At 45.2% G+C, this 19,931-nt stretch overlaps 1 protein-coding gene across 1 annotated transcript in view; it reads left to right on the top strand.

The window, feature by feature from the left end:
* The window catches only part of ANTXR1 (ANTXR cell adhesion molecule 1), a 246,853-nt gene that overhangs the window by 186,239 nt on the left and 40,683 nt on the right, over nt 1–19,931 (top strand). The window contains exon 17 of the mRNA XM_059079800.2: nt 3,033–3,113. Within this exon, the coding sequence (XP_058935783.1) occupies nt 3,033–3,113 (81 nt within the window). The remainder of the gene's footprint in view (nt 1–3,032; nt 3,114–19,931) is intronic.

The following is a 19,931-nucleotide window of genomic DNA, read 5'->3' as shown; positions in this document are numbered from 1 at the left end:
CAAAAAAGGGAACGAGAAAGAAAAAGAGGCATTCTTCCAGGAAATCCACCTGGTTATATCCTGAAATATAAATGCTTATCCCAAAGAACCTTAAAGGAAAACTTTTAACTGATGCTTGGAATGGTTTAATGCAGAAAACCATGCTGAACCCAGCAGCGGTCCTTTCAGCATTCTAAAGTCATTTCAAAATATTTTTAGAGGTTTCTGTAAATACTTGGCCAAGAGAGATAAGAAACATTACACTTAGCAAGACAAAGTTGAATCCACAAGAACTTGAGCAACAGAGTTGGTAAAGGTTCAAGAGCACATTTTTTGTATCTAAATAAAACCCACCAGAAAATAATTTCAAAACACCAAGTCTTTGAGGTGGCATTCTTAAATGGATGCTGCCACTACGAAAGCTTTGTGGCAAGGTACTTGAAGTTTCTAGACTCTCCCAGCCTTTCAGCATTATCCTTCAAAGACCTCTTCCAGATCAGTGTTTTCAAACATGCCCGACTGAGACCCCAACAGGAAATACATGTTGGCCCAATATATGCTTATGCGTGCACAAGTGTGCATTCACTTCACACACTCCTCATACACACACCCACGCATACTTATCCTCACCATTCGCCCTTAACGCAAATATTTTTCTTTCCTATTTTATTTTATTTGTTAAAAATTCTGGTCCTAATACACAAAATGTTTTCACGAGGGCTTGAAGAGTCGCAATCCACAGTTTAGAAACCCTGTTCTAAAGGATCTGCACAGACAAGAACCTGCAATTGGTATAATAGAAAGTATACGAGCTTTGCACAGGGTACTATATTCAATATCCTGTGATAAACCATAATGGAAAAGAATATTTTCAAAAAAGAATGTATATATATGTATAACTGAATCACTTTGCTGTACCGTAGAAATTAACACAACATTGTAAATCAACTACACTTCAATTTAAAAAATAATCGATGCAATTTAAAAATATATTTTAAGAAAGAACGGTTATGAGCTTTGGAATTAGACAGATATGGAGTGGGGTCCAATCACACCTCTCCAGTTTACACACTGTGTGCCTTTGGGTAAGTTAGTTGATCTGTCTGATTCCCTCTCGGTAACCCTTTGGAATTGCTGGGAGAATGACATGAGCAGACACATAGAAAAGCACCTAGCCCAGCACTTAGTAGCACTGAATGCATTCATTCGTCCAACAAATATTCACTGAACGCCAGAAGCTGTCCTAAGGGCTGGGCATACAGCAGTTAATGAAACCAGTGGCACCTCTGCTTTCGCGGAGTTCACATTCCAGATGGCAGAGGCAGACGCTAAGCAAATAAACATAGACTATGTCAGGGAGTGATAAGGGCTGTATTGGTTTCATATTGTTGCTATAACAAATTACCACTAACTTGGTGGCTTAAAACCACACAAATTTATTATCTTATAATTCTGGAGGTCAGAAGCCCAAAATGGATCCCACTGGGCTAAAACTAAGGTGAGGCCAGGGCTTCATTCCTGCTGGAGGCCCTAGGAGAGACTCTATCTCCATGTCTTATCCAGATTCCAGAAGCTGCCACATTCATTGTCTTATGGCCCCCTCTCCTCTCCAAAGCCAACAACAGTGCATTGAATCCTTCTCACATGGGATCACATTCACTCTGCTTCTGTTGCCCCATCTCCTTCTCTGGCTCTGACCCTCCTACCTCCCTCTGTTAAAGACCCACGTGGTTAGATTGGGTCCACCCGATGATCCAGAATCATGTCCCCACCTCCAGATCCTTAACTTAATCACATCTGCAGAGCCCTTTTGCAATGAAAGGGAACATATTCACAGGTTCTAGAGACTAGGATGCCATCTTTGGAGGTGGAGGGGAGTGGATTGTCCTGGTCACCACAAGAGTGATGAAGGGAAATAAGACAAAATAAAGGTGACTTCTGCCTGTTGATGGAGTCACCAACCAGGGTTAATAATAAGAGCAAAGCTGGGACTTCCCTGGTGGCACAGTTGTTATGAATCCACCTGCCAGTGCAGGGGACACGGGTTTGATTCCTGGTCCAGGAAGATCCCACATGCTGTGGAGCAACTAAGTCCGTGCACCACAACTACTGAGCCTGCGAGCCACAACTACTGAGGCTACGTGCCACAACTACTGAAACCTGCACCCCTAGAGCCCGTGCTCTGCAACAAGAGAAGCCACCGCAATGAGAAGCCCATGCACCACAATGAAGAGCAGCCCCCGTTCTTGGCAACTAGAGAAAGCCCGCGCGCAGCAACGAAGACCCAACACAGCCAAACAGTAATAATAATAAGAGCAAAGCTAAATAAATGTCTTTTTTTTTTTCTGTTAGTGTTTGCAGTAGCAGAAACCAGCCTCTGCTCAGCATGTCTAGGGAACTAGAACGTTAGACTGCCTTTGCCACATACTGTGAAAACTTTAGCACTCATAGGCTCACTCCTTCCAGATTCAACCAATCACCTACAGCTCCAAAGGGGGTTGTGATTTGTGGTGATCCGTGATCTTTGGTCATTTGTCCGTCGCGCCTGGGATTCCAGAGCCCTTCGTAGGGACAGCCATGGATCTGTGCTCCAGGGGCCTTTCATTGGTCTCACCGTGTCCATGCTTCTATTTAGTCACTTTCCTGCTTGAATCTGCCCTCATTGTTTCATTTGTAAACTCTGGACACTAAGTAGGAAGAAAAAACTTTAGTGCAAGTTGACAAGATTGATTGGCCATGTGAGGAGTTGCCCGGGAATATGATGAGGGCAAAAGCTGAGAGCCTGAATGAATCCTCCCTGTCTTCAAATCTGAGGCTGCACTGAAGTCGCAGATGTCTCCTGCGCGAGCATCAGGGTCCTCTGGGATGTGTCCTCCTCCTCCATTCCTGAGGCCCACATTTGAACTTAGGGACTAGAGAATCACATCCTATGGCAACTGCATTGCCGGTGAAGTGTGGTTCACATGACTTAAGAAACATGGACGTTTCTGCCTGTCTGTGCTGGCCCCTGGTCTGGTTTCAGATGTAATCTTGGTGCATTTGTTTTATTTCAGGGAAAACTTGATGCCCTGTGGGTCCTACTAAGGAAAGGCTACGATCGTGTGTCCGTGATGCGTCCACAGCCAGGAGACACGGTAGGATTCATTAATGGTGCTTCACACATGCTTTCTTTTTGCATTCGCTCTCTCTGACTGTTGAGCCAGAATAACTCCAGATATAGGAATCCAGCTATGATTTCATGTTGTGACAAATCAGACACTAATTTTCAAAACTTGGGTTTTTACAAGGCCTTGAGTTTCAACTTGCTTTTTTGAAAAGGATTTTGACAGAAATAGCTTAGCTTTAATGTCCTAGGACTTGAGCTTCTGAGTTTACAGGTACAGTGTGTGAATAAAGGAGGACTGGCTCTTACTCAGGTAGCTCCAGGGGAGAGGCCTGCTTGCTCCTCAGCCACACAGGCCAGTGGTGACAAGAAGGACGCCAGGGCCACAGGATGGAGTGAGGGAATAGGGGCCACCGAAAACTCCCCCATCTTCCAGCAGGCATTGGGCCCAACTGGTCCAGGATCACAGGAGGACCTTCCACCCTGCTGAGGGTTTGCCCTGAAACTGTCAGGGCCAAGCTCAGATGTCTCATCTAGAAGGAGATGGAAACGGAGGAGGCATCAGAGGCCTTAGAAACCATCTAGCCAAACTCCTCATTTTGTAAGTGAGGAAACAGAGGACAAGACGAGCTGAATATTGGGTTCTGTTCAGATAGTAACAATGCTGGAAACAACCTCAGTTCTGCTGTAATCACACCATTGCTATGTCTTCCGGGAAGAGTTAGTCTCTCTTTCATAAAATCTACAGAACAAAGCTGGGGACCAAATTCTCCCTCAACGACCCGCGACCTGCATCTTGCATCCGCTGCTCTGGGAATCAAGCACATGAACCCAAAAGCAAAATCAAGGTGTCTAATTTGGGGCTCCTTTCAAACCAGGTAGAGTTGGGTTTGAATCTTGCTTCCTTCCTGCCTGGAAAACTCCAGGCAAGTCACATGATCTCTCTGAACTTCATCTTTATAAAGTAGTTGGTAATAACTACTTCACAGTGTGGCTTGTTGGAGAAGGTAATGTTTGCAAAGCATGTGGCCTAACGTCTGAACACTTAGTAATGCTTAGTCAGGGCAAATATTATTAGGATTATTTACTTTGTGCTTTTTCTACTGTCTGTGAAGGGTTGATACAAAAATTCAAACTATATTGCAGTTGATGTGTGTCAGATATACCCACATCTTTACCGTGCCCACTCTGCAACACGGCACAACTAATAAAACACGAGAGCAGAGCCAGTTAGGCAGGCCCCCCTTCCTTTGCACCTGGTGACAGGTGACAATGGGTGGCTTGTGGCTGAGGGGATTTGGTCTACAGTTTCATAGCCTGTGCAGGCTGCTGCCAATTAGCTATTCCTGCTCCAGTTTGTGGCAGGGACAACAGGCAAGAATGACATTAGAAAAAAAAAAAAAAAAAAGTCCCAGGCCACGGCTTCCCTGGTGGCGCAGTGTTTGAGAGTCCACCTGCCGATGCAGGGGACGCGGGTTTGTGCCCCGGTCCGGGAACATCCCACGTGCCGCAGAGCGGCGGGGCCCGTGAGCCATGGCCGCTGAGCCTGCGCGTCCGGAGCCTGTGCTCCGCAACGGGAGAGGCCACGACAGTGAGAGGCCCGCATACTGCAAAAAAAAAAAAAAAAAATCCCAGGCCAAATAAATGCTGGGCCAGCTTGGCCCTCATGACACATGGAATTTGTATGTTGTCTGTGGACGTCAACAAGAACACACTGCCATAGCAGATTTGAAAGTACAAACTCTACAGCTAACAGAAATGAGCCTAGGCCATCAACTTTGTACTCAGGGTGGTATTTGGCCTTATAAGTTATACATACGGTTTCTGTGGGAAATTAAGAAATGTTTTTAGCCTGCATGAGACTCGTCTAACAGATTTAAAAAAAATAGGATGCTGGGCTTCCCTGGTGGCGCAGTGGTTGAGAGTCCGCCTGCCGATGCGGGGGACGCGGGTTCGTGCCCTGGTCTGGGAAGATCCCACGTGCCGCGGAGCGGCTGGGCCCGTGAGCCGTGGCCGCTGAGCCTGCGTGTCCCGAGCCTGTGCTCTGCAATGGGAGAGGCCCGCGTACCACAAAAAAAAAAAAAAAAAAAAATAGGATGCCCAAACTCGAGTTCAGCAGTACTATTTTTTGTGATAGGACGTGCTAGTACAGTGAACAAGCCCATTCTCAGAGCAACTGAAAAACATCACTCACATTTGTTAACATTCCATTCTCGGCTGACCAGTTTGGCAAAAACAAATTTCTAAACTGGGTCAAGCAGAGAAGGGAGTGTAGGAAGGAGGAAGGATAGAGAGAAATATTATGGTATATAAGATAGAAGAACCAAAACTGATTGAGGGCAAAAGGCTGATGGGATAAATCCAACAACAATGAAATGAAAATGGACGGAATTTCTTCTAGTGAATCACACCTAGATTGAATCGATTATTTACTAATTCTGAATGAAGGTTTGTATTTCACACTTGAAGGTGTTTTGTGTGCTTCTGAGAAATACGATTCCTCCTTGCATTTTCATTGTCCATTCACACCAAATAATAGGTGCGAAGAACAGGAGGGCTGAGAATTAGGATACATTTGACTGTATTCTCAGCAGTGTTTTAAATGGGCTTTCTGTATAGAAATCCTGCTAAAATGTTTAAGACACGTGCGAGAGTAGTTGCAGAGAACCGTGTCCTTGTAGTCACGGTGACGGCCACAGACATCTAGACGTACACATGGAGTTACTACACAAGAAAGGTCACAGATTAGGTAGGAACAGAAATTCACAGCTTCCTCATGGCAACTCAGGAAAGAATTCCAGGAGTAGAGAAGACTATACTGTAGCTTATTATTACATGCTTACTCTGTATTGTTTTGCATAATCTCAAGAGACTCGCTAACAGACCTGACTTCCGTGCAGGGTTTGACTCTGTAAGAATTCCTCAGCACTGATTTATGGGGCTGACCACATTTTCCATAAACTCAAAATGACTGCATCCAGGCATGTGCTCGTGAACACAAGTCACAGGTTCTGAATTTTTCCTTAAAAACAAAAACAAACATCACCTACTTACATTCTCATTCAGATTTGTTTCAAACCTGTGTTGACCTCACAGGAACCTGGCAGTTCTTCCTTCTCAGTTCCTGTCTGCTCCATCCTTCCCCCAGTGAACCCACCCCAGCCCTACAGAGGCAGACACGGGCTCACCGGTAGAGCCTCCGAGGCTGCTGGAAAAGCTGAGAGCTTCCAGCCCCCACCGCAGAGCAGCGGGCCCCAGGAGGCCTGAGCCCAGAGCCACATCCTTGCCTGGGATTGGTGCCCACCTCCTGGGAGCTGTCCAAGCCCAGGGTCAGGGAAAACATGAATGGGACGACAGCAGGAGGCATGAATGCTTTCTGTCCACCACCACCCATCTTCCTCTTTCTGCCTGGGGTGGGCTCACAGTCCTATTGTTTGTTGGAGCCCACCAAGAGATCCTGAGCAAACATAAAAAAGAAAGTACCAGAAGAAGCCACTCAAAAAGCAAACCGGCAACACGTCGGATCCTAAAATGTAAAGAGTTCACTAAGCATATGGTATCCTTTGCTTAAACCATCCCCCGGCTTCCAGTATAGAGCCACCGTTGTGCTCTTTCTAAAACACGGATCTCGGTGTAACATCCCAAGGCTTCAGACTGGCAAAGACTAGGAAGAAGACCCAAATCCTTAGCTTGATTTAGAAAGGCTTCCCTTATCATTTCATCTGCTACTACCTCCAGGTTCCCCCATCACTCCAAATAGGTTTCCAGCCACCTAGAATTGCTCACCATTCCCTGAACATGCCAGAATCTTTTGGGTCTCTGTGCCTTTGCATATTCTAGTTTCTCTGCTTGAAATGTCTTTCCCATCATCTCTACCTAGTGAACTGTCACCTTGGTAAGATTGTTCATTGTCCCTGTAGTATCCCTGTAAACACAAAAAGTTGCTGTCCAGACCCGGGCTTTAAAGGGGACGTTGCCAAAGCAGGGCATATTCACAGAGACTTACCAAGAAATTCTGGAAATTAGAACCTGTATCCCATGAGCATTTTCCAGGCTGCTCCCCAAGGCTTCCTACACACCAGGGCCACTCTGACTTTCGAAAGTTTGCTCACCATTCAGGGAGAAATGGCGGGAGGAATTAGGAAGGTTCAGTCTGAGGAAGGAGATTTAAACGACCCTGAGAGCTTTTTCACTTGGTCATTTCTTGGTCATCACATTATGCACCCCTTTTATAAACTATTTTTAATCACTTAACCATGTTTGAGGAATAATCTTTCTATGCCATTCATATCGTTATATAATATCATTTTAAGGGCTGTGTCATATTCCTTTGTCAGTCTGTGACATAATATTTTGGCCTCTCTTCTCCTTTTAGATATTTATTTCCAAATGTTTATTTTTATAAATGAAGCTGTAATCGGTATGCTTGTCGCCAAATCATTGTGAACGTTTCCTTAGGATTAGGAAGGCAGCTATCTGCTGGATCAAGCAACATGAGAAATTTTAAAGCTTTGACATTGAGGCCAGATCGGCCTCATTATTCATTATTGCCTGAAACACTGTGTGAATTAACCCTAGAGTCAGCTTCAATGAAAAACCCATGTCCCATTAACATTACTAAAGTTAGCTATTTGATAGGTGCTAATTTTCATTTGCATTTTCTGTTATTGAAGTGAAACATCTTTTTCAAATATTTCTTTTCCCTTTTGTCAATTGCCTATATATGCCCTCAGCCAATTTTTCTGCTATATATTTTAGCACTGTTTTTTTTTTTTTGATTGCTCCGGGTCTTAGTTCCGGCATGTGAACTCTTAGCTGCAGCATGCATGTGGGATCTAGTTCCCTGGCCAGGGATTGAACCCGCGTCCCCTGCATTGGAAGGCAGATTCTTAACTGTTGCACCACCAGGGAAGTCCCTAGCATTGATTTTTATATGGCCATTTGCGTAACTCATCTTCATTAGTTAAATGCTTTGAGGACTCAGTTTATGTCAGACCCTGTGCTATACATTAAGTATATGATGCTCATATCATGAAACTTAAAGTCTAACATTATATATATATATATATATATATATATATATATATATATATATATAAAATACACATATGCAAAGTTTTTCTAGCTTTTCATATACTTTTTAAGTTCTTACAAATATATTGAAGTTATCTATAATTTTATAGTTAAACCTATGAATCTTTATCATTTCTGCCTTTGGTGTCAAACTTAGAACAGTCTTTTCTACTCCAAGATGACATAAATTTTCACAAAAATTTTCTACTACTTCTATTCCCTCAGTCTTATTTTGGGGTGATAATGTGAATTGGCACCTTTTCTGTCTCTTCCTGTGTATTTTATTGTAAATTTGGGAGAAGTGCCCTCAGGAGCTAGCAGACATATATTAAACCAGAAGCCCTGGAATATTATCTTAAAGTCTTTGAAGTACAGAACGTGACTTGGATTTCCTCTGGGTCATCCCAGAAGACAGAACTAGAGCCACACGTAGAAGTTACAGTGAAGCATATTTCATCTAAAAAATTGAAGGACGAATTTCAACAACAAATGGGCTTCCCCAGAGAGTGCTGGGCTTGCTCCATGTTACCAAACAGGAATAAAATCAGTTAAACCACTGGGCCAGGATATCGTAGAGGATTCCTGCAGCAGATCACTGGTTCTCAAACTTGAGCACAGAATCACCCAGAAGTTTTGTTAAAACCCAGGTAGCTGGATCCCACTCTCACAGTTTCTGACTTAGCAGGTCTGGGGCGGGGCCTGGGAACTAGCATTTGTAACAAGCTCCCAGGTGATGCCAGTGCTGCTGGTCTGGGGAAACCAGTGAGATACATGGAACGAGGTGTCCATCAAAATCCCTCTAAACCTGACTGCTTGGGATTCGAAGTCAACCTTTCTGTGCTTATTTGACCACTGACCACCACCTTCCTATGTTTCTCCACAGAACACCTATTGACATGATTGGTGACTGCTCTAGCTGAGGCCTGAGTATTGAGTCCCAACCAATTGTGGGGCAATCTTGCCAGCTGCAGAGAGTTTTGTTCGCAGATTACTAATTTCAAACCCAGAAATGTAAGGGAGCTTCAGAGATCAGAGTTCACAGAATCCAATGATTTTCAACATGTATTTTGTGATCACCTGGGGAACTTTGAAGCCCTGATGCCAGGCTCCCACCCCAAAGGTTTTATTTAATTTGTCTGCGATGAAGTCTGGATACTGGGATGTTAAAAGCTCCCCAGGTCATTCTAATGTGCAACTGGAGTTGAGAATCAGTGATCTGGTCCAATTCCCTATTTCTCATGCCAGGCAGCATCTTTTCTTTCCTTCCTGGACCAATTTGAAGGCAACTCTCCACATCCCTTCAAAAACTCTATGCCTGTGTCTCATAGGCCTAAGGGAAATGGTTGGTTACAATCTTTATGTGCTCACAGCAATCCCTTTCTTCTCTGGAAGACGGTAAACATAGATCCTGCCTGCTACAATATTGTTACTGCTTGGGTAAAGAGGATGGAAAAGAGAGAATATAACTCTGCCTCGTATGTCTTTTCTGGATGGAATTCAGTCAAAATATCAACCCGCCTAAACCCTCCCCAGCTTTAATGCCCCACCCCCTTCATGTGATCTGGGAGGAGCCACTGGGGTTGGATGTCTTCTTTGTTTTCAGCTCCTTGGTTTCTCCCAGATCTGACAATGGGAGGCTGGTACATTCCATTACTATCAGCAAGAACAAAACACTAAGGCACACTCTGAGCTTGTTTTGCAAGGCTGGGCCTCATTGCAATCAGAAGAGACTCAGGAAGCACACGCGTAGATGTACATAAACAATGTCCGAAACTCATCAGAAGCACAGCCCTGGAGGTTGTGAAATCCCCTACCGGAGCTCCAGCCCCAGGGCTGCCGTCTGCACAGCTGTTTCCAATAAGGGAGCTGAGCCGGTCACATGGGACCCTGTGGCTCCCTACTGTTGCAGAGGCGAGAATGATCTGGGCAGGTTATCTCCAAGGGGAGAGAGCATCCTCAGCTCAGTCCTTCGAAAGCAGATGAGCCTCCTGAAACATAAGCAGACTCAGAGGAAGTGTCTGCACTCTGTTTCCCTCTCTTTTCTCCCTTCTCCACATTCCCTGCATTACCTCTTCCTTCTTCCTTCTTTGCCTTGGCTGCCTTCCCTCAAACATCCTTTCATCAAATTTCATCTGTTGTGCCCCCGCTAAGAACCCATCGCTGGGCAGGGCACCAGGGATGCCAACTAGAATAGGACTTAATTCTGGCTTCCTGGAGTTCAGCATATGAGTTGAAAGAGAAGAGAGCATCAACCACTGTATTGATTGCAGATGGTTATAGAAGCACAAATCCATTCACAAGAACAAATCCATTTTATAGAGCAGAAACTGAGACTCGGGGGAGGTTATTAACTTTCCCAAGGACTCACGGTTGGGAAGGGACAGATCTAGGGCTTAATTCAGGACTATCAGATTTGAAGTCCACACTCAGAATTCCTTAAATCCTTCATGCATTCAACAGATACTTGCTGAACACTTTCTATGAGCCGAACACTGAGTTTGTGCTGGCTGCTCATCGATTAGTAAGCTGTGTCCCTTCCCTTGAGAAGCAGGGACAAACTGTTAAGGCCCTAAACACCATACTGTGTGAAAGGCTCTGTGGTGAATGTGAGAGGTGGGGGGGGAGGGGGTATGCCCAGGAAGGGCATTTCACCAGCCTTGGCGTCAAAACTGACTTCTAGAAGTGGCATTTAGGCTGAGACCAGAGGAGAGTAATGGAGGGAGGCTCTTCTGTGAGAGGGAAGCTTGAGCAAGGATCTGGAGGGGACCTGTGGCTCCTTCGGGGGACATGAGAAGCGGGGCTTGTTGGAGGAAGGACAGTGCGAGGCAGCCAGCAGAGGAGCGGGAAGAGGGGACAGCATGGATGCTGGTCGTGGAGCCCACTCTGGGGACAGTGGAGAATCACCGCCAAGTGTTTTAGGCAGAGTTGTGGTCAGATTGTGTTTTAGAAAAGTCATGCTGGCTGCAGCGTGGAGATGGTGGCATCCTGACCAGAGACATTGACAGGAGGAGGAAAGAGTCTGGATTCAGGAGAGGTTGTGGAAACAGAATGACTGGATTTGGTAACTGGCTGGTGTGGAGGATGAGAGAGGGGGCTGTCAAGGAGGACCTCCAGGTTTTGATCTGAGCCAGCTGTGATGTCGTTCACCAGGATGGGGGCACAGGAAGAGCTTTGGGAGGGAAGATGAGGACTTAGCTTTTTAACTTATCGAGTTTGAGGTACCACGGAGCATCTAGAGCACAAACTTTCAGGAGCTGCTCACCCTCAGAGTCATATACGTGCAGGGTGGGCACCTAGATGCCCACTTGTATCACCCAATCTGTGCAGAAGGCAGTTTTGCTCTGGTGAGAGTTCTGAGCTGGAGGCAAGGATTTGGGCATCATCAGCATGGCGGGTGAGACCAGTGTGAACAGACGCAGAGCCCAGGGAGAGTATGGAGAGAGAGAAAGGAAAGAGGTTAAGTGCTGAACCCCCAGGATCACATCCTTTGAGTCGAGGTGGGGAATGAAAAAGGAGAAGAAGAAGGAAACTAAGAAGGACCAGCCAGAGAAAGAGCAGGTGTGACAGGAGAGTCTGGGGTCATGGAAGCCAAGGGAAGATGATACATCATGGAGGAGGGTGGGGTCAACGGGGTCAAGTATGGGAAATTTAGATGCAAGCCGACAAGTCCTCTAATTAGATTAGCAGTAACAAGGTCCTCGTGGCCTTGGTGACCTAGGTTCAGTGCAGTGATGGGGGCAGGAGTGAAGCTTAGTGGAAAATGGGAAGGGAGAGCTAAAGCCATAGCTGGAGGAGAGCTGGAGTTGAAGGAAGCTCTTTGGTTAGGATGAAGGGCTTGAGAATGATTAAGTGCTCATGACAGAAGCCCAGGAGGGGAAGAGGCTGAAGAGCTCATCGATGGAGGGCAGGAACCTCTAGGAGGACTTAGATGACCTACAGCCTAGGAAATGCCACTCTCCCTTAGTGATCTCAGGGGCAGAGCCCAAGATGGGCTCTCAGGTATGGGTGAGAGGGCAGGAAGCTGAGGCACCCATTCGATGGCCTCTGTCTTCCCTGTGATAGGCTAGCTGAGTGGGACAGGTGAAGGTAAAGTGAGGAGAGGAAACCTGCCCCACCTTTGGAATCCCATCCCTCCCATGCATCAGCACTTTCTTCAGTTCCACGGTGGGTGTCTCCACTTCATGCAAGAAGCATGGTAATTTGGGATGCAATGTTACAAGCAATTCACTTCAAAACTCCACCCCCAAGAGAACCCCCTGTTGGTCCCTTGACTATATCTCTGTATGTTTTATTCCTCGGTGGCAGAATGGAAATGATCTTCTCTACCCATGACACCTAAAGAGCAGTGCTAACTGCTTTGGGAAATTTTGTTTCGTTTTGTTAATGGAGACCTCCCATTTCTCCAATAAGTTAATACCATAATATCTAACAAGTACCAATAAACTAGTTTTATACCAGGTTATAATTGGCTACTTAAGAGTGGGATCCTTGTCATATATAAATATTGTGGCATAGCCCTATGTTTCATAGACAAAGCCATCAATAAATATTCTTGATCAGGATTAAGTTAAATCAACAATTCTGGAGTTAGTCCCTTGCTCTACCAAGTACTAGCAGGATTACTTTTCAGGTCACTCTACTCTTTAAGATCACTTCCATTTTCCAAAGAATTGTTTGCTGGGCACACAGGCACCTAGATGTGCAGGCCGTGCCCTGTGACAGAGGTCCACCCTGAACACCACTGGGCAGGTCAACCTCCCTGGGACAGGCATGCATCCTACCTCAGAAAGGGGTGACTTTTCCTGATTCACACAAAGGCACCATGTGAGCTAGTGATGACCCCCATCATTTGAAAATAGAAAGCAATTCATTTCCTCCCAAGGATTGCTTTAGACACCTCTGAAAATATTGCCCCATCCAATGGGTTGCCCCAATTTTGCCATTCCTCATAACATCCTCTTCACCATTTCTTGTACTCACTAAAAAAGCATTTACATAGGTAATAGAGTTTTTACCCTGTATTATTATTCTTTATTCAGTTGTGATCATACATGTATATAACTTAGTGTCTAATTCTTTCATTTAATGTTATCCCTATAAGCATAAGGGGAAAACAATTTTTCAAATTCCTAGGAAATTAAAATCATTAAAGCCACTGTTTTATCTGTGCTAAGACATTCTTTCTTGAATACTGGCAATTTTAAAGCACATGGGTGTCTATGTAAAGACATGAACATCCCCGTTTGAACTGCTTGTTGGTGAAACAACAGATCCAACTGCATAAATATCAGCACATTCTAAGACACCCCCCAACAACATGGTGAAAATGGATGACTTGGGCAAGTCCCAGCATCCAGAATACACACGGTCGGTTGGTTGACATTCTGTGGAAAGTTCACCTGATCCTGCAGGTCTTATCAGTTATTTCCCTTTCACAGAAAAACCTTTTGCCTTTGAGACTCCTCACATCAGTTTTCCTCTGAATTTTCTTCACAGCATCTCTAGTAAACTCCTCTGTTCTGACAACACTGATCGGCGAAAATAAAATGAGCAGAACAAACCCAAGAGCAGGAAATGTTTGTTCAACTTATTAAGTATGCTCCTTATTAGCAAATACTGCTGAAGTGCTGGGAAGGGCTCCATGGAAAAGGCAGACAAGCACGAGACCTCAAAGAACAGATGGCTGGTTGAGGGGATAGAAGAGATGGTGGTCAAGGTAGTTCCCGGGGTAGACCGAGAGAGAGCTGAAGGGAATGAGAGCCACAGAGAAAGGGCAATCGCTGGCAGCCTGAGAGGATGGGATACCTTCTCCAGGACTGGTAGGACTTGAATTGGACTTTGGAGGGAAGTCGGGACTTAGTCAACAGACAGGATGTAGAAATGTCAAGGTAGCAGGTTTCCAGGACCAGCTTGCAGCCCATAAAGGCCAACCTGTGGAGTGAAAGGAGACATCTCAGGATGGAGTGCAAGGGATGAGTGTACCTCATTAGGCTGGAGGGGGAACAAGGATGAGATTTTACCACCCTAATGATCAGACTAAAAAAGTTAGACTCTAGCCATTTTGAACTAATTCTCATCTGCGATAAACATTAGAGTGCCAAATTAAAGGTATTTTTAAAATTTATTTATTTTATTTATTTATTTTTGTCTGCGTTGGGTCTTTGTTGCTGTGCGTGGGCTTCCTCTAGTTGCAGTGAGTGGGGGCTACTCTTCTTTGCAGTGCGCAAGCTTCTCATTGAGGTGGCTTCTCTTGTTGAGGAGCACAGGCTCAGGCACCCGGGCTTCAGGAGTTGTGGCACGTGGGCTCAGTAGTTGTGGCTCACAGTCTCTAGAGCACAGGCTCAGTAGTTGTGGCGCACGGGCTTAGTTGCTTCACAGCATGTGGGATCTTCCCGGACCAGGGATCGAACCCATGTCCCCTGCATTGGCAGACCGATTCTTAACCACTGCACCACCAGGGAAGCCCGTAGAGTGCCAAATTATATTGTATTTTAAGACATGTGATTGCACACAGATTTTCTCAGAAGTTTTGCAAAGCTCTGGTTTGACTAGATATTAATAGAGTTTTTAATTGTTTTTAATGTATATAGAAAAATTGGCCATAGCCGTCTTTGTCTTGCAGAACAGCCAGGTTAAAATCGTTCTACCAAGCTCAAGAACTCTATGGATGTAATGTGTTGGTAAATCGTTAATGGGCTATGGTAACGGTCCAAGCATGGATCAGGAGGCTTGAATGTAAATGGTGACATCAGGAATAAAAAGACATAGATGAAGGTGGCACTCTCTGAAACTGGTTGCAGCATGACATGGAGAAAGAGAGGGATGGTTTTCACCTTGAGAGACCCAAGTTAAATTCCCAGTGCTGCCCGGTAGCCTCCGTTACATTAATCAGCCTCACTGAGCTTCAGTTTCCTCATGCATCAAAGTGATCCAGTAATCCCTACTTTTGTAGGTGTTGTCCGGATGAAATAAAATGACAAGTGTAAATAATTCAAACAGATGGGAGTTCATTTTCTTCCCTTCTTTCCCCTGAAAACTGCAGTTGATTTCAGAGAAGTTTAGTTAGATCTCAACATGTGTGGAAAACTTCTTCGCAGAATTCATCTCTCATTTAAATCAGCAATGACCAAAAGAATCAAGTTATTGTATTAAAATCTTTATGTGAAGGTCAGTTGCTTCTTGCACAACAGATAATAAGCTTTATATTGAGTCTTTTCTTAGTCACTCTGTTCTTTAATTCAATTCACAGAACCGCTGGAAAAGTAAACATTTCTATCTAAACATAGGGGAAAAAAAGATTTGCATAGAATATATTGGTTTATACGTTGAGTAAACAGGGGTCTTCAAAATGTCTATTTGTGCCTGACACCGGGCTGTTAAGTCCCCAAAAGATCTGGAGAGAAAGTCCCATTTGCTAGCCACTGACTTCTGACCTTTCATAAACTTTTGTACGAGTAGATCATTTAAGATAAAGGGATAAAAAGCAAACCATAGGAAATGCAAGAGGGTGTGATTTATTTTGTCAGAGTCCCTTCCCTGGATGTTTGAATTCTCAGTAGAATTTATTCAGTTCTCACCCTTGGAAATCTCTCCTTCACTGTCTCATTGGAGAGGAACACGAGGACTTGGAATTCTTGGCTTACTTGCCTGAATTTACAACAGAAAATGTTCAAGACATCCTCTGTCCACAGCAGAAACCAAACTGTACCCAAAACCTGCAAAGTTAACTTTTTTCAGAGAAGTTAAACCCAAAGTTGATGCTGCAAAATATACCATCTTGGGGTTTGTTTGTTTTTTTTTTTTTTTTTTGGCACCACTTCCTGCTCCCAGGAGGAGGTCTCTTTAAATAAATAGATGTGAAGGCAACTGATGTGGTTGAAGTCTCTCCCTCCTCTTCCAGTCCCCCATAATCTAACCCTCTTTTTCCACACCCATACACACTTCCATACTCATCATCATCACCATCTTATAGCTTAGCTGATGACTTTCACCTTTGAATTGCCTCATCTCCCAAACAGCTGCAGCAACAGAAGGTCAAGATCTGGTATCTAGTTGCAAAGAGCAAACAGAGGAGAATTAAATACTAGGGGCGGAACAAGGCAGGGCTGGGTAATAAAGACACCCCTCTTGAAATTCTCTGATCTCATTTTTTTCCTTCCAAACAGAGTCAGGATTGAGGGAGGTGGGGCTTGATTCTAGGGTCAAAATTTCACCCAAGTGTGTAATGTTGTAGGAAGTTTTCTACTTTGTTCCAATGTGATGTTTATGTCTAGCCACTCGGCTGCCATGGGCCTGCTCCTCCAGCTGAGGGCATTGGAAAAGATCATCTCTAGGGGAGCTACAGCTCTTCAACCTCATTTGAGATTGATTCCAACCCAGGCTGGTGGGGAGTTCTGTTCTGGCCCAAAATTGTTGGGTTGAGTCTTAGATGGCAGAATCTGACTTAGGAGATAGCCTTCCAGAATTCACAGTGTGGAGAAGAGCCAGCCTGCTGTAGACATCCACACGCATGCCCATCTTCTCCCGTCATCCCATGACCACCCCACCTCAACCTGACCCTCAGTCCCAGGAACAGATTGGAGATTCCTCATGATCCCAGTCCTTTCACATTCAAGGTAAGGAAATTGAGGTCCAGAAAGGTGATGGAGAGACCTCTAAACACTCCCAAGTACATTTTCTCAGTTGCTCCCCATCACTACCTTACTTATGTCCTATTTTCATATTAGGAAGATTAATGCTCTCATAAGAAGACCCTTGCTCCATTCAAGGTCACAAAGGGAATTAGTGAAAGTGGCAAGACCAGAACCCACCAGCCCTACACTGCCTGGCTCTTCTTGAGTCCTCACCCCAGGCCAGGAGAAGAGGGTGGGGGTCACGACTGGGCTGGATCTCTTAAAGAAGAGGTAAACCAGGCCGAATTTTGGAAGGTAGAGCTGGTCCCTGCCACCCATTCTCCCTCTTTCTTGTCCTCCTACCTTCTCCCACCTCCCAACACTGTTCCATTTTTATACCCTGCCCAAGATGACATACCTGCCGGTTGCCCTCCCACAGTGACCTGCCCTCCCATGCAGTGTGCTGTGTTCCCAAGTTACCTCATATTTTCTCTCCCTGATTCCACCTCTGCCTACCTCCCCCTTTACCACCAACACTGTGCCTAAGATAGAGTACACCCACCCATTCGACAAATAGGTCTTGACCTCCTACCCTACCGCAGGTACCACGCTAGGCAACAGGGATTTAGCATGAATGAAGCAAAGCCCCTGCCTTTGTGGGGTGTACATCAGAGTAGTCAGAAAAGCACTAAACTATAACTTAATGTAATAAGTGGTATGGAAGTATGGGGAGCATTTGAGGTTCCATGAGAACATAGAGCAAGGAGATTTAACCCAGACTAGGGGACCAGGGAAGACTTTGAAAAGAAGAGACCATTGGGCTGAGACCTAAAGGATGAGCTCTCCTGGCGAAGTGAGGCAAAGGCCTTTTGGTTGGAAGGAACAGCATGTGTGAAGGCCCAGATGAGAGGAGCTGCGAGAGGAGGCCTAGGCTGACAATGGTGTGGGGGAGAGGAAAGCAGTCATAACCCACCTCCGAACTCTGCCTTCTCCACCCTTTTGTCTGCTCACATCTTTTGGGTACCCAGCCCTCAGCCTTCCGAGGCTCTCCCCTGATTCTTGCTCATTGTCTGGCCCCTCCCTCCTCCTGTGTTCACAGCTACTGCCACAAAATTTCACACCATTTTAATTTAAAGCCAGTACTGATGTTTCACTCCCTGAGTAAGCTGTAAATGATTTGTGGAAAGGGACTATGGCTCCTTTTTTTTCTTTTTACTTTCCCTCACAGCACTGAGGACATAGCTCAATTTATTTTCCTGTGCTAGGGATTATGACTTTTTCTGCAACCCCCAGGTGTTCACAGCTGTTTGTAAACTTTTATCATGTTCCCTTCATAGGCAACCACATTTCAGTAGTGGGCAAAGATGTCTCAAAAAAAACCCTGCCTTTAATAAAGAGAGAGGGTTCACACTGTCTTCTAGAGGCATCTTCAGACAAACTTTAAGGGTTATTCAAACAAACGTCCATTATCAGGGCAATTCATAATTTTTGGTGTTGCCATTTATTAATAACTTTGACTTTTCCTTTAAATTGTTTGAAATAGAAAGTTTGAGAGAAAAACAACTCTCTGACTTTACTAGTCTCAGTTTATAAGTTCATTCTTGTGATACTTGTTTAATGTTTTAGTGTTTTTCCATTTTTTCTTTTGGCTAAGACCATCGAGGGCAGAGTTATGTTCAGAATCCACAGTGACGGCAGAGTTAGCTTTGGGGGCACTCACTCCACTAGCTTTCATCACCTTTGTGAATTCCTGCATCCCCCCAACATCTGGATTGGGTCGCCCCATTAAACAGCGTGGCCCTGGCCGCTGACACCCCGGCACTGGCCTCAATCCCTGGCGTACCTACTTGCCAAGGCCTCTGCAACTCCGACTTGAATACACGCTCTAAATGGGAGAAAATCTTGTGTAAGCTTTTCCATATTCTCTACTGCTCACTCACAGTGATTTGTAGTGGGAAACTCTTAAATGTCACAGAGTCTGGAAAATTGGACATCATAACAGACATCCATGCCCCTTAGTGGGATAATTAATAAAAGTGGACCCACTGGAAAGTCCACTGTGGAATCATTCCTGTTGTTATACAAGACAGTGTTCCCCTTCTTTGTCTTTCTAGCAAGGGAAGTAGTTCTGACCAAGCAGGGTTGGGTTTCTTAGGCATGGAGGCAGAGAGAAATGGAAAGGAGAGTGAGTATTTTCCCTTTGGTGGTGGGAACGAACTTATGCAGAATTTATGCAGCCATGGCCTCGATGCCCCACCGTGTCTACAGGCCCCGGGAATGCCATGTGGTCCTCCAGAGGTGGCTGAGGTAACCGCAGAACTGAGGCCACCTTCTGTGCTTGTAAACAGTTAGCATCCCTCCAAACCAGGAATAAGCAATGAGACCTCCCCACAGCCCATGGTCCCCACTGCACCCCCTTAAGCTACACTAGCTTGTTCTGCACTAGATCCTCTGTTGGTGGCCTAAAGTTGAAAATGTGTTTGCTAATGATTCCAAACAGAAGCTCCTAGCAAAAACTAGGCCTTACAAGTAATTAGCATCACACACGCCAACAACCCACATGACTGCATCCCATACCAGGCCGCTAATAAGCAACGTGGATGGAGGCTTCCAAAAGACTTAACCTGCCTGCATGAAAACTCCAGTGTCAGGCAGCAATTTTGCTGTGCTCTCAAATTACTGTAAACGCTAATGCTGAAACGATTGTTTGGATCCTCAGAGTGTCCTCCACAGCCAGGCTTTGATGCCTGTCCTTTGTAAAACTCACCGATCTATGTCTAAAAAGTCCAAGACTCGGGCTTCCCTGGTGGCGCAGTGGTTGAGAATCCGCCTGCCGATGCAGGAGACACGGGTTCGTGCCCTGGTCCGGGAAGATCCCACGTGCCGCGGAGCGACTAAGCCCGTGAGCCATGGCCGCTAGGCCTGCGCGTCCGGAGCCTGTGCTCCGCAACGGGAGAGGCCACAACAGTGAGAGGCCCGCACACCGCAAAAAAAATAAAAAATAAAAAGTCCAAGACTCTATAATTGATTTATGAGTCAAAGGAGAACAATGATTTTTGGGTAACTTTACTCCATAATAATTTTCTTGCGCCCTTAAGCTCATTCCACTGATGTGTTTAGTTCTAACCCATTTCCAAGTTTGATATTTTTTAAAGGCAACAGTT

This window comes from Kogia breviceps, chromosome 11 (assembly GCF_026419965.1).
Source record: "Kogia breviceps isolate mKogBre1 chromosome 11, mKogBre1 haplotype 1, whole genome shotgun sequence".
In the NCBI taxonomy this organism is placed as follows: domain Eukaryota; kingdom Metazoa; phylum Chordata; class Mammalia; order Artiodactyla; family Physeteridae; genus Kogia; species Kogia breviceps.
Note: the sequence above shows the minus strand (reverse complement) of the source record. Positions and strands in the feature narration are given on the sequence as shown.